At 41.1% G+C, this 14,620-nt stretch overlaps 1 protein-coding gene and 1 long non-coding RNA gene across 2 annotated transcripts in view; one reads left to right on the forward strand and one right to left on the reverse strand.

Moving 5' to 3' along the window:
* LOC137185687 (uncharacterized) overlaps nucleotides 1–14,620 on the forward strand; it is a 49,378-nt gene that overhangs the window by 32,402 nt on the left and 2,356 nt on the right. Inside the window, exon 2 of the long non-coding RNA XR_010928900.1 lies at nucleotides 14,064–14,191. This is a non-coding gene — a long non-coding RNA (uncharacterized lncRNA). The remainder of the gene's footprint in view (nucleotides 1–14,063; nucleotides 14,192–14,620) is intronic.
* The window catches only part of zgc:153039, a 64,666-nt gene continuing 51,443 nt past the window's right edge, over nucleotides 1,398–14,620 (reverse strand). The window contains exons 10-13 of the mRNA XM_067593990.1: nucleotides 11,999–12,191; nucleotides 7,351–7,525; nucleotides 5,810–5,956; nucleotides 1,398–4,135 (exon numbers count right to left, since the gene is read on the reverse strand). Of these exons, the coding sequence (XP_067450091.1) occupies nucleotides 3,174–4,135; nucleotides 5,810–5,956; nucleotides 7,351–7,525; nucleotides 11,999–12,191 (1,477 nt within the window). The 3' untranslated portion in view covers nucleotides 1,398–3,173. The remainder of the gene's footprint in view (nucleotides 4,136–5,809; nucleotides 5,957–7,350; nucleotides 7,526–11,998; nucleotides 12,192–14,620) is intronic.

The following is a 14,620-nucleotide window of genomic DNA, read 5'->3' on the forward strand; positions in this document are numbered from 1 at the left end:
ATTTGAGCAAACCTTTACTTCAGACTCACATGACACCACTTAGTGCACTTTCCTGAGGGATTGTTGTTATCAAAGGGCAAGAATACATATACTCTCACGCACTTTGTTCAGAGCATTTACTGACTGTGAAGTAGTGTAATCTCAACGCACAACGCTGCTGAACACATACAATAGACGTGCAATCACGGCGCAGGAGAAGTGCCCTCGTCGCTTTAGCAATCACAGACTACGACTGCTATGTTGAATCTGTGTGACGTGTTCTGCATATTTGAATGCAAACATGATTCAAAGGAAAAGCCAGGGGTCTGTTTGGCTTCCGAAAACCCTTAAATAGTAATCGAATCTGGGTGTCGGTGTGACCAAATTCCAACTGACACCCCACCCTCCTCTTCAATCTTTTAATTCTCTTCCTCCCTTCATCTCTTTCCCTGATCCATCAGATGACTCTGGCAATCTGTGTGTCATGTAAAATTAAGTGGATGTGAAGATGAAGGGGAGAGGGGGAGAAGAAATGGAAAGTGTGGTAGAAATTATAAGTGATGTGATTAGTGTGTGTGTGTGTGTGTGTGTATCCCGGTGGCGTGCCCGGCAGTTAGGGCTATGACACACGGTGGAAGTGACAAGGTAGTGACAAGTTTCCTCTGATCAGGGCCGCAGACATGACAGAGCAACAGTTTTAGGCTGGGAGGCAAAATCAGCCTGATGGTCTCCATCTTTGATTTTGTCACACACACACACACACACACACACATATATATTTAGGAAAACCCCTTTGGTTGAGCGGTTCTTCAACACTGCTGTGTCCTCCCTCCCTCCTCCCTGTCACCATCTCTTGGGTTTTTGTAGCCTACAGTTTTTTGTGTTTTAACAAGCAAACACTTTGAATGCAAAATTAAAGTCTGAAGCCTGTGGTATTCTATAAACACACACTCCCACACACACACAGGAACACACATCAGAAAACCAATTCTTTACACACATCAAATCCTCTCGGAGCTGGGGTCTTTCCCTCAGTGATAAATGTCAGCCTTCCTCCTCCTGAACAGATATCGATGGTTATTTGGGCTTATTTCTCCAATCTGTTGTTCACCTCAGAGCGGAGATGGAATCCATTTCTGCCTGGTTGGTAGCGAGGGTGACTGTAGGACAAGGTAATTTGGCTGGCTGGCACCCTGTAGTATCTCTCTGTCTGAGCTGCTGAGCTATCTCAGCCCCTATTTCCAAAGTTGACCTCGAATAAACAAGTGCGGCAGACACAAAAACCCTCGGCTCTCTGCTCTGGGACACACAAACTGGTCTTCAGCTGAAATGGAACAAAGTTCAACGCTCTGAGCGGTTGTTAAGTTTGATCTGGCTTTGGCAAACAATCTCCTGAGGAAGTAAAAAAAAAAAAGACACATAATACAAACCTTTTATTTTTTTCCTTTCGCTTCAGTTTACATCTTGTAAAGTATATATATATTTTTCAGATTTCAACATTAATTCAAACACTGAACATTTCATTTCTTCAATAAATGAGTGTGTCCTGCAGTATTTTTTGCACTCCTTGAACAGAAATCCAGGACAAAGATTTGAAGAAATGTAGTGTCAATAGTTTGTTGAGGAGTGTAGTGTCCAAACAAGGACCTGTCCATTGAAATAGGATGGATCCGATTGGCCCACAAGTAAACATAGATCTCATTTCAAACACAAGGATGTCCAGATAAGTCCAAATCCAAATAAACCGGCCTTTTGTCAAATATGAACTTGGACCCTACAGATGTGTCAGTCAGTGTGGTGAAGATTGTCAGGATGAACTAAATAAACATGTTTTATCTGTAGTGGCTTCCAAGACTCAAAATTCAAGGATCTCAAGCCTTCAGACAATAAAATAAAGCTGTAACTGATGTAGAGATCGTACTATCAATGTGTCAGCGACTGGAAATACTACGTCACACCATGCTTCAGGTAACACTGTGATGATACTGCTTAAATGCAAGAAATTCTGTGGTAAAGGCTGTAGCGGATATTAAAACTCATTTAGGCATGTCAGTATCCAGGCTGCTCAAACAACACAGTCACTAGTGAGTAAAAACAATTCTAAAAGTTAGAAAGTACCTAAAATACATAAAAACAATCAATAAAATATTGTGGCTAATCACAGTAGTTATTGGTGCTGTAAACATTTTAAGGTAATTTTGGAGATCTGCACAACATGCAGTTTGGCAGAGGAAGGACAAAAGTGCATTTGGGAAAAAAAGAGGAATGTCTTCCTGAGATGCAACATACAAGGATTTTTGGAACAAATCTTTAAGACTTCTATAGAAGCACCGTTGCCATTACTGTTCAATTGTGTCCTTTGTTTTAACCTCTAAAATGGAAAAGCAGATTTCCTGAAAGTTACTGCTCTGAGGTGTAATGCAGTCCAACTTCCTGTCTGTGGTGGACTGATTCCAAACTTAAGCTCCCTAACTAGCAAGGCACTTTTTGATCTGAAGGCATATGGAATGATCATTTTAGGAAATGTGAGCAGCAGCAGCAGCACACCGAAAAAAATTAAATAACATTAGAAAAGGAACAAGGGGAGTCAGAAGACAATTAGACTGCTGTCTCTACTGTAGAGGTGATTAACTAGTTGATGGAGTGACAGCGGTGGATTGGTGATTTAAATGAGTAGAGATTTTCGCCTGTGGACCTGTTGGCTCAGATTGGCCACAGTTTGTATGTTCATCTGATATGCCCTCCCCCCCCATACTGACTTTACTTTGGTACTTTCCATCAGTCTCATTGTGTCATGCTTAAAGCTGACCTAACAAATTACATTACGGTGCCTTCAGGTGCTTGTTGGAAATACCAGTCAGGATTTTCTTTGATCTCTAAGTAACCAAGATATACAATGTGATATCTGGTCTTCATTTGAAATATTCTTAAAATAGACTGTGTTTCTAGGGAGACATTGTTCTACATTGGTCCATATTGTGCAAGGCAGTGCAGATGGGATCTGTGAGTCAGCTGTGATCTCTCAGTCTGGGTCAAATTTCAAGGGGTGAGCACCGGGTCAGAACTGCTGAGGTCTGTGGTGATGCTGCACTAAAAGTGCTCCACACACCTGTTGAGAGGAAGATCAGCAGCTGGTGGGGACACTGCAAAACTCAGCAGCCCTCAGCATGTAAGGCACACTTCATTAAATGTTTTCAAAGGTCAGTGGTGATGACAGGTGTGACACCGTGGATGAGCAGCGTGGGGCCCAGGTCCTGAGTCAGCAACTCCAGCTGGCGTAAGTAGGCAGTATAGCGACGGGTGTCAGCTGGGGGGCGGGGCAAATATAGGAAACGCACAGCAGGCGGTGGCCGGGCCTGGTCCAGGATCAGCTTATTGACAGCTGACAGGTAGTCATCCGACAGGCGCGTGGTGTTGCTTGGGAAGCTGTTGACATAATCGTCTTCGTTATCCTCCTCCTCCGTTCTCGGCGTCTTCTCTTCTTTGGCGGTATCAGGGGACTGTGACGGCAGTTTCTTGCTCCACTCGCCTTGGCGCTGCCAGTGTAGCGCCGCCTGCTGGTCCCAGGGCACGGGGTAGATCTGAGCTTTAATTCTCAGTTCTTTCAACAGCTGGCCCAGCTTCTCCTCCGAGCCTCTCACGCTACGTCCTTCCTCCACGCAAAGGAAGAGACGTAGTGTAGCTTTGCGCCACGCTCGGACCATGTTGAGGATACATGCTAGCTGTAGCAGGAACAGAGAGCAGGTATCGACGTAGCTACAACTGTCTGGACGCAGGAGGTTGACTGGCCAGACGTCAACGTAAACAGTTCCCTTTCCTGGGAAGGAGGAGGGCGGTGAGAGGACCTGGGCTCGGTCAAAGTTGTTGAAGTAACGGGCCAGTACCACATTTTTAAGCATCTTCATGGCGTCAGCAATGATCGCTACATATTCTTGAGGGCCCAGAACCTTCCCGTCCCCGAATTCCCCATAATCCTTCCTGTCGCTGGAACCACGCAGGGAGGCAAAGTGGAAGAGGGGGGGTTGTTGCTCGAGCTCCTCAGAGGGACATGAGGGATCTGTGGACTGACTGGTACAGAGTGACGGATCGATCAGCTTGTCCTTCGGAAGACAGTCATCATAGAAACCTAGGACAAGGGTGTTGGGGCGCATCCCACCTGGAAAGTGTGAAAAGAAAGAAGAAAGATACAGACAGAGACAAGACCATTAGTTATAATCTAATGCACATCATTTCTTTTTCATTATCATTGATTTCTAGAGTAGTTACTTGGAGGGTTGCAGAGGTTCAGTCATTTCATCTGATGAAGTGAAAGAGAGACAGATTTGAAGTGGATGAGTGCTGGAGTGGGAGCTGGGAGGGAAGTCAAAGAGAGATAAGGAAGAGGACTTAAGAAAAGAAGAGTGGTCTAGGATAGACACGAGTGACAGTTTTTAGGAAAGCAGTAAGACAGCAAACAACAAAGAAGAACAAGAAAACCACTGAGAGTTGGCATCTCATTTAAGTTTTTAGGGAGTATTGGCTGAGAGGAGAACATGCACAAGCATTAGTTTACTGTTAAAGCTAAAAATGAGAAAATCCTTTAAAAATGTCCAAAAACACAATGCCTGTCTGAAAACAAGCTGAAACATAAAAAAGCCTATAAAAATGTAGCAGTAAAAGGGATTAAAGTGGCAGTTGAAACAGAATTACTGAAAGAAGTTTAGTTGTCACTTTAAGTGTAAGCACTGAAAGAAGGTGAAGTGTCAATTTAATAAGACATTGTAAGAAATTGGAGTAGTAGTTGATGGAATTATGGAATTCAATTATGGAAAAAAATTAAAATGTAAGTAGTTTAAGGAGTTAGAATTTAACTGTCGGCAATGAATGAAACTGAAGTGTCGGTTTAAGTTTAAGCACTGAAGGAAACCGAAGTGGCAGTTGAAACAAAATTACTAAAAGAAGTTGAATGGCAGTGAAATGGAAGTACTGAGAGGAGTTATAGTTTCAGTTTATGTGTAAGTATTGAATGAAATGTCACTTTAAGTAAGCACTGGAAGAAATTGAGGTGGTAGTTTGAACAGAATTCCTGAAATGGCAGTAAAATGAATAAGCATTGAAGCAATGAGTAAGCAATGAATGAAATCAAAGTGTCTATGGCAGTTGAGAATTGGGAAATAGCAGTACTGAAAAGAGTTGAAATTTTGGTCTAAGTGTAAGTATTTAATAAAGTTGAAGTGTCGGTTTAAGAAGGCAGTGAAAGAAATTAAAGTGGCAGTTGAAACATAATTACTGAGAAGTTGAAATGGCAGTAAAAATGGAAGTGAATGAATGAACTGAAAAAGATCATTTAAATAATTTAAAATAACCTAAAAAGATAAAATTCCTACCTGAAAACTAGATGAAATACATACAACCCCCCTAAAGCCACTACTGTATGTGTGAAATTGGTTTGAACTAAAGTTTTGACTTTGATGTAGAAGTCTTCACGGGTCCAAAATGTTGGACCCAAAATGGACCCATGGAAAACCTACCTGAACCTGATGTGCATAAATTAATTTTCAAAAAAGAGGTCCCAGTCCCGGGTCGGGCCTCGGTTCCTCAGAACTAAGTGGACCCGTGAAGACCTCTACGTTGATGCCCTTAAGTGGTAAAACCAAAACTCCACCATCAGAAGAATTTAAAAGATGCTAAATTACTACACCTAGTGGTTTCATTTTTTAATTTTAGTACTTGGAGAAGACAAAAATCTTAAACCGCAGCACAGAATATGAGATACTGGCAACTTTAATCCCAGAAACCGGCCTTTCAATGTCCTTACAGACCAACAGGGAATTGTAGTGATGACACTGACCTAGTCCGGAGATGAACAGGAGATGTTGGATACCGTGACGCACAGAATCAGCCAAAGTCAGGTTCACAAAGGCTTTGATGTTCAGATGGTCCACCAGTGACAGCCAGGAGTCGTACTGGGATTGCAGAGGGTCTGACGGTAAAGTGTCTGGGAGAGAGGAGGAGAAACAAAGTGGTGTGAGGTGAGAAATACAGCTGACAGTTCAACGGGAGTGTGTTCAGATTCAGATCAAGTGAAGGAAAGAAAAAATGCAAGAACAAAAGACGTAGAAGTACACGGAGATAGCGAAGAAGTCGGTATGACAGAGCTGGAATTAGAGGCAGAGCTTGAGAGAGATACAAGAGTGAGAGGTGCTGAGATGCATGAGGGCAACAAAGAGAGATGCAAGCACAAATGACAGCGTAGACAGAAGGTGAGACAAAGAGAAAGAAACAGGGAAGCACAAACAGGCAGGCAAGTGATCAATCATCCAAAAAAAAAACAAAAAACATCAATATGTGTGTAGAGAGCAAAGCTGAGGCCACATCTACAGGCGGTTCATAGTTAATTCCTGTGGTAGTTTGAGCCGTGTTAGGCTAGACAAGCGAGAAAACACATGGATGGATTTAAAACAAAGCAGGAAGTAGCTGGGAGTTCTTAACATACTCTTCTTCAATGCCATTATGTGTGAAAGAGTGAGTCCTTCATATTTCTCAAGACCATGTGCTTCGTCAGTACTCAAATAAGGGAAGGACTCTTCAGCGGCTAATAAACATATAATTCTTTTCCTATGAGACACACAAGAGGATTTGGATTCTGAAGACTCTATTCAGGGCCAGTCCCAGTCTCCCATCAACACATTAAAAAAAAAAAAAAACCTCCAACAAAATCCCCAAAAGACAAAGAAAACAATCAATGACCCTGCTCCTTAAAACTCTGCTAGTGTGTGTCTCTGCAGAGAAGAAAGGAGACGCCTCCAGAGCATTGTGTGTGTACGTGTGTGTGTGATTACTTCCCTGGAAATAAAACAGCAGCAGATGAGCAGCATGCTAAAAAGACCCACTAAATGAAGCGCCGCTCGCTGTGAAACTTCTATTGCAAACAGGAAATCAAATGTGCCACAGTTGTTCATATTCGCTCACTTATTTGGACAAGTCTCAAATAAGAGGCAATATTACTACTTTTTCCAGTCAAGAGTAGAATAAAAAATTGCTATTAACATTACAGCAATAATGTTTGTGATGTTGTCATCGTATCTAAATATCAAAATCAAGTGAAATTATCCAAAAACAATACCTCACCACCATCCCTGATTTGCTCATAATTAATCGTCACATGCTCAAACTGAGCTGGTTTAGATGGGAAATGGTGCAGAAGTAAATGTTCCCTGCTTGGAGATGCTGAGAACAATAATATCTGATTTCATCACCAGGTGAGAAAACGGATTTATCGCTATGTTCGGAGGTAAAGAAATGATTCAATTCAGACTTAAAGGAAAAGTTTTTATGAGAAGAAGAAGAGCAACCAGAAGATAAACAGCAGGTCAGATCGTGTGTTCTTACTGAGATCTCCTAGCTGGATGTGTCCCAGCACGTAGAGGCCGCTCTTCTTGATATCGTTGATGAAGGTGATGAGGCCCACGCTGCTGCGAGGGTTGGAAACCATCAGCAGGACCTGAGGCCTCCAGAACTTGACGTGATCCTTCCTCACGTCCAGCATCAGCAGGTACTTACGCACCTATAAGAGGAGAAGGGTTGTTAAAAGATGTATCTCTGTGAGCTGTACTCAGAGATGAGATAATATGAAATTGTGTTTGTCAGTATTCAGACTTGAGACATACCAGTGGGCCAGTTCAAAGATTACTGCGGGATTTTAATTAAGTAAGCAGAAATTGGCAGTATACAGAACATGCTCGCTCATATGTTAGACGTCTGTTTCATGTTTTGCTCTTCCTCCTTGACGGGAGACGTGTGCAGAGAGGGGAAGTAACTTTTAATGGACATCAGTGCTTTCAGATTTGACATCATTTTTCATGCACAAGGAAATTGAATTTTCTAGATAAACCACTTCAGAAACCAAATACTGTTAATGACACGATTTACAGTTCTAATTGAGATGGAGGCATTTACTTAAACAAGTACACTGAGGTTAATGGATTTGTGTGCTAATTCTTATGTATTGTAGCTGTGATGAAAGCTAAAGATTATAAAAAGCTTATAGTATAATTATTCATCAAAATCAATTTCACCTCAGTTTTAAGCCCATATGTATGACAATTTGTTTTCCCTGAACCTCGGCAGATACATAAATTAGTATGATTATTATTCAAAAAGTGTAGTAATAGAAACTGTTCTCAATACAGTATTGCTACTTTTACATGTTTGTTAGCATTATTTTTTCCTAATACATTGTTTCTTTATTTATTTCACTGTACATGGTACAGTTTCTATGTGCTTCATCATGCTCATGTTTCTATTCCTTCATTTCTCTGGGATTGAAAGCTTTAGAAATTAAATCCTCAAGACAGTCATGGCAGAGACGATGATAGATGAGAGTGATTTCAATAACCTGAATGAATAGCTCAGAAATTTAGTTGAACAACACGAGTAGGAATATGGATGAATGGACTTTTCCTGTTTGTCTTTACACCAAAAAATCCTCTCCAGACATATAAAAATAAATTATGTTTTAAATAATAATTTGTCAGTAGTATAGTTTTTTACCTAGTTTGAATTTCATAAAATTACATGTCCTTCTACCTCATTGAAAAATCCAGAATCTATGAATATGTCGATATTTTTCATTTCAAAAGTTTAACCAGTAGATAGAAGATGTCTCCTACTTTAATGACAAGTCCATTCCCAGCGTATGTGCTCACACAAGTTCATACTGGACAACAATTGGCTCAAACTAGTTATGATGTCACAAATCATGCTTGTAGGTACACGTCTTAGACTCAGCTTTAAAGGACAGGTTCACTATTTTTCAAGTCTTTCTTAAAACTATATTCAAGTGCCAAAATTCTCATTGAAACAGGTTGTGCTCACTGCATTTATTTCTCCTGTTCAAACTGACCATTAGAAGATCAAATAAACTGGATACCTTCTTTAAGTTAAAAGTTGGTATTTTTTAGTATAAAATTCTCCTCTCTGTGTTTCCCTGTTCAGCTGCAGCGGAAGGATTGTAACAAAAAGCAGAACTTGAAAGGATATCGTATCTATTTGACTAAATTGGATGGCTGAAGCCTCATATAAGCTTCAAATAAACTTTTAAATACATTTTTTTCACAGGAGGCTTGCTGTGTTTGGCACATTCAGAAAATGTGGGGTTTTTAACCACAGTTTGCGACACAGGGCTTCTCGCCTGTTTACCCCTGCACAGGCAAGATGACATATGCTGGAGTAGGAAGGCGGACAGAGGAGAGGAATGAGAGGAGAGCTGTTCAGGGAGGGCTGGAAAAACAGAACGCGCCTTCTCCACGATGGGGGCGGAGGGGATTGGTTATTATCCTGACATGCAGTCATGGACTGACGCTGACGACTCAGTGTGATGCACCAAAAACACTCAGCAGTGTAGTAAACATCATGGAACAAGCTGGACGTAATTATAAATGTATAATATCAGTCATATCAGTATCACTTATAAATATCAGGCAGCAGCTCACTGATGTTTTTCACCTTGCTGGTTTACTTCACTGCCTGCAGAGATCTTGAGTTTCCTGTTCCTACTGGAGCAGAAGGAAACCCTGTAAACCCTCTGCATGGAAACACCTTAGTATGAATATTGTTTTTTCTGAATAAAGGCATAAACCGGAATTTTCTGTGCATGTAAACGTAGTTGCTGTTCATCTGGGCACTGGACTATTGTTTTAAAAGAGACTTGAAAAATTGCGAACACATCCTCTAGGGGGAGCACAGAGAAACTTTCCTCCTTCAGCAGATGAATGTGAAAACTGACACATTTCTGACTGGAGGGGAACTTTAAGTTGTAAACCTGAAGTGAGACATTTAACTTTTTTGAAAAGGTAATGGCAGAATCTTCCTCTTACAAATAAAAAGGTGTTTCAAGTATCAAACTTAGACAACCCTCCCCTTATGCATGCAGGTATATACGCATGCGTACATACATGTTGTTCAAACTGCAAAAATGTATCGGTCTATCATTTCTTATCAGTGTACACTTCAACGCTAGTGTTTGTATTACAATGCACACCGTAAGACAGCCAGCATTAGAATTCAATGTGCTGATGAGGTGGCATCAAGGTACCATTAAGTAGATGTAACCATGTGGAACCAAACATTAGACCTAAACCTACAGTCTACTGGGAATGATTAACACTCAATTTATTCCCTCATTGGAATTAATGACGATTAACTCAGTGACGACATGTCCACCATGTTAAATCTGCAGCTTTCACTGTTGGATTCAACTCTTTGAAGGTTAGCTTTAAAGGATAATTCAGTGTTTTTCTTGGCTTTTACACTCTTGAGTGCTCCTTATAAAAAGTGTGAGAGTGCAGGTGAAAACCACTATCCTAGTGTTACAGAGAGAGTCATCTCTGATGCGAGCACAATGGGGATGTGATGAGAAGAAAGTGAACTTTATTGAAGTCGTCCAATCACCTCACAGTTAGGGCAGAAGGGGAGGGGGGGAGGAAGCGGAGTCTTAAGTACTTCTGCTAATTAAAGCGGTGGCACTTTTTGGCTGTGAGCAACACCCCTTAAATGCGAGAGAGTCACTTGAGGATGACTAAAAGTACTTCAAAATGACTTTCACTCGAAAACGCTTTTACATTGTGTTCAACCGACTTGAGGTAATGATAGGAAATTATAGGAAAAATGAAAGAACGACACTCTTTTGTGTTGCAGCTCCACTTTGGGATTTAGACTGAAAAGACCCAAAAGAATCATGCTGATAATGATTGTCTTATCAATACAAGTTAAGCTCAAGGTCCTGAAGTTGCTGAGTGTAATGTACATGTGTGTCTGTACAGTCATCAATCAAAAATGAAGATGCAAACATTTCCAACATTATTACTATTGTAATTACTGCCACGGTTTGCTGTAAAAAACGAAAAACAAGGTCCAGGGGTTAAGTCCGACTGCCTCCACTCATCTAATCATCTGTCTCTCTTTATCTCTCCATTTCTCCCTGTCTTCTCATCCATCAGGGTATCATCATTTCTCTGTCGCTTCAGTCTCATCCATCACTTAGTTTCTCTCCCTGCTTATATTCTGTCTCTATCTTTCCCTCCTCCCATGATACCATCAGTATTTCTTGCCTCAGTTTGTCTTTTCCTCTGCGCTTTTTCTCTCCTAAACACTGTTGTCAGCCGCCTGTTATCTCCCGGTGTGTTTTTTGTTGCGAGCTGTTGTGTCTCTCCCGTCCCTGCTTCAATGTCACCCAGTTGGCGCACAGTTGCCGCTGGGTGCAGGAGCGCAAGACGAGTGCGTGTACGAGATATGTACACGCACACACACGTGGCCTCTCCTAGGTCTGAACCTATAAGTGTAATCGTATAAATCGGACTGAGCTGCTTCCTGCTGTCTGGGGGTGAGAGGAAAAACGGCAGAGGAAGAGGAAGAAAGAGGATGATGGAGGAGGAGAAGGAGGAAAAGCGCAATAAGTTAAGTGGTTGTAATAATGTTCTTCCCCCTGACAAGCTGCTGGCAAACCCAGCTACCCTCACCCTTCCTGTCCATAACCCCTGCCCGCAGCCTTGGCAACGGTTCCCCTCGGCAACAGGCCCTTCTGGCAACAGTGCCCCCCTCTCCTTGAGAGCAACAGGCTCTCCAGATAGAGGACATGGAGAGCCGGATGATGTAAAGAGGTGTCTGTATGTTTGTGTGTAATAAATGTAGAGAGCTTTGCAGAGGATAAACATGCAGATGTGTGTGTGTGTGCGCGTGTGTCTGCTAAGCCTGATATAAATGTGATAGATGGCCGCTGTAGGAATGACAAGGCAGTGTTTTGTGTGTATGTGTGAGACAAGAGAGAGGGAAAATGTGTGTGTTTGTCTGCTAAATGCAAAGCGCTTGGCTGAGGGAGAGACAGCAGAGATCAGTCTGTGTTTGTGTCTGCGTGTCTCTATAAACTTGATAGAACGATTGCTTGGCAGAGGTACAGGCTCTTGTAAAGCTGAAGGGATGAGATTTTAGTTGCTCTAGTAATGACAAGGCAGTATTGAGAGAGTGTGTGTGTGTGTCAGACCTGGTGGAAAATGAGAGCCTGGCTGATGTAGCCCCAGCTGGAGGTGGGACTGAGGTAGTGAATCAGCAGAAGCAGCAGCAGCATGAAGGCGATGCTGGCTGAGGCGTAGATAGCGTTGATGAGGAACATCATGACAGCGCAGCCCACGATGCCTAACACACACGTATGCCAGGTGAAGTACCGAAAGGTGGGCCTGGGAAGAAGAGAAAAGAAGTGGAGAAGTAAATTTTACTGCCCGAGCCGTAATTTCAACCACTGCAAGGCGAGCGTACATGACCAGAGAGAATAATGTGAAGAGGATGTAAAGTTGCAAGAATCTAACTCATGAAAGAACAAAATCCACAGCAGCGTACTGGGATGTTTGCAGTATTTATTCACACAGAACAACATGTACAGGATGGGTATATTTTGAAGAAACACAAAATGATACATCATCAAGTTCACTACCAGTATAGCGGAGAGATTTGTGTCATTTGGCGTTGTTCATTTGCACAGTCATTTTTTACTGGTTAGCAAAAATGAATTTATTTTCTGATTAATGGACATGATTTGATTTCTTTTTTGGCTCCCAAATTGGGGCGTGGCGGAAAAAGTTTGAGAACTTCTTTGTTAAAACTATGTCTGACACTGCAATAAATGGTTCCTCCTAAAGGGTCCAACGCTGGTGAAAGTTAACTTTTTTTTTTTAATTTTCCAAATTGGTCTCGCTGCTTCCTGAACTTCCCACTATCCCCACTGCTTTTTACTTTTTCTGAGAGTTGCCATTTTAATGCTAATGGCGACCTAATGTGTTTGGTCTAGAACCAGACTTCTTCAAATGCTTCAGACAGATTAATGCCTCATCCACTCCAGATAGACCGAAACTGAATAGAATATTACAGTTAATTATCCATTTGTCAGGATTTCTGGTAATATACAGGGTAGAATTTTGGTCGCCAGGTGATATGTGCAGCTTACTATGCAAACTTCAAACATGAGGTCTTTTTGAGGAAAAACTCTTTTTGTAAACATGATCAGATTCTCTGAAATCAATGTAAATGAACTCTTCACTGATTGTAATCTGGCATTTTCCATGTAATACAGTAAGAGATGGTCCATTTCAGTCCATGTGAGTCATAAAAGAGATGGTTCCTTCATTAAACTTCTTTAAAGAGATTCTTTAGATGGTAAGAAAAACCCTTTTGTTAGTTACTAGCTGCCATCCCACACCTCTGAAGAGGGACTTCCCAAATGTCAGTTCTTTAGACTGAGCAGGATTTGACAAACCACAGAGGATTTCAGTGAAAAAGCAAATTTACATTCTTCTAACATGCTTATCCATGCACCTGGGTTGAAAATACCAATGAAACAGGAATCTCACAGTGAATAATTTAAGTCTGGTAAGAGTAAAGAAATACATTTTCAGTCTGAGTATTACTACTTACTGACCTTATTCCCACGCTGTTGAATCAATTTTTAGAAAGCAACGGCAGATTTGATCTTTTACATTCTATGAGATCCTTCTTTTAGTCTGTAAACAGGGCTGGAATCTGACACTTCCCAGCAAACAGTGGACATCATCTGGACATTCAGGGGACAATTATGATGTTCACAGTCACCATGAGGGAACCTTATTTTGTTTGCTGGGTTTGATTGCATGTCATGAAAAGGTCAACTTTTTGTTGATTTCTGAATCTTTCAATGTCTTAATGATGAATTCTCACTCCGTGTGATGTTATAATGTGTGTTTTTGGTTTTTAGTAAAATGTCTAAACATCTATTTCATAGTGACATGTGAGAGAGACATCAGGAAAATACATTTTCTCCAATACTGAGAGAATCTTTTAATCTCTTACGCCTGGATTATTGAAACACCCTTTTTATTTGCCTGAACCAAAAATCTATTGATTGACTCCAGACTGTCCAGAGCTCAGCTGCCAGACTTTTAACCAGAACCAAGACACCTGATCACATCACTCCTGTTTTAGCCTCTTTACACTGGCTCCCAGTATGTTTTACAATTGATTTTAAGATCTTACTGATTACTTTGAAGGCTCTTCTCCCTGCTATATCTCTGATCTCTTAGTGCTGTATGCGCCGGTATGAAGTTTGAGATCCTCGGGCAGAGCTCTTTTATCTGTACCAGAAGCCTGGCTGAAAACTAGAGGGGACAGAACGTTTACAGTCAGGACCGCGAGGCTCTGGAACGATCAGGTTGGCTTAGTCAGTGATTTCTTTTAAGTCTCTTCTTAAACATACTTTCATCTGAGAGCCTTTCCTGATTTGACTTGTATTTTCTTTGAACTGTCTTTTATGTCTGTTTTTATTTCTTTTAAATTTTCTCTTGTTACACTAAATTGCTTTCTATCCGTTTTTAAAACCTAATGATTTTATGACTTGTCTGTTTTATTTTGCAACCTTTGTGAAGAACTTTTTAACATGGATTTTGTTAAGTTCTCTATAAATAAAGATCATCATCATTATTATTATAAATGACTCTTACACCACTTTGAATATTTTTTTGGGGGGTTTCACTGGACAGTTTTAATGTCACATGATGGTGTTCATGTGTGAGTTTTTTCCATCCTGACAAGGATGTAACTCTCTAGGAAATGTTTAATACACTTAATAAATGCCTTTTGT

The sequence above is a fragment of the Thunnus thynnus genome, chromosome 7 (assembly GCF_963924715.1).
Source record: "Thunnus thynnus chromosome 7, fThuThy2.1, whole genome shotgun sequence".
Lineage (NCBI taxonomy): Eukaryota > Metazoa > Chordata > Actinopteri > Scombriformes > Scombridae > Thunnus > Thunnus thynnus.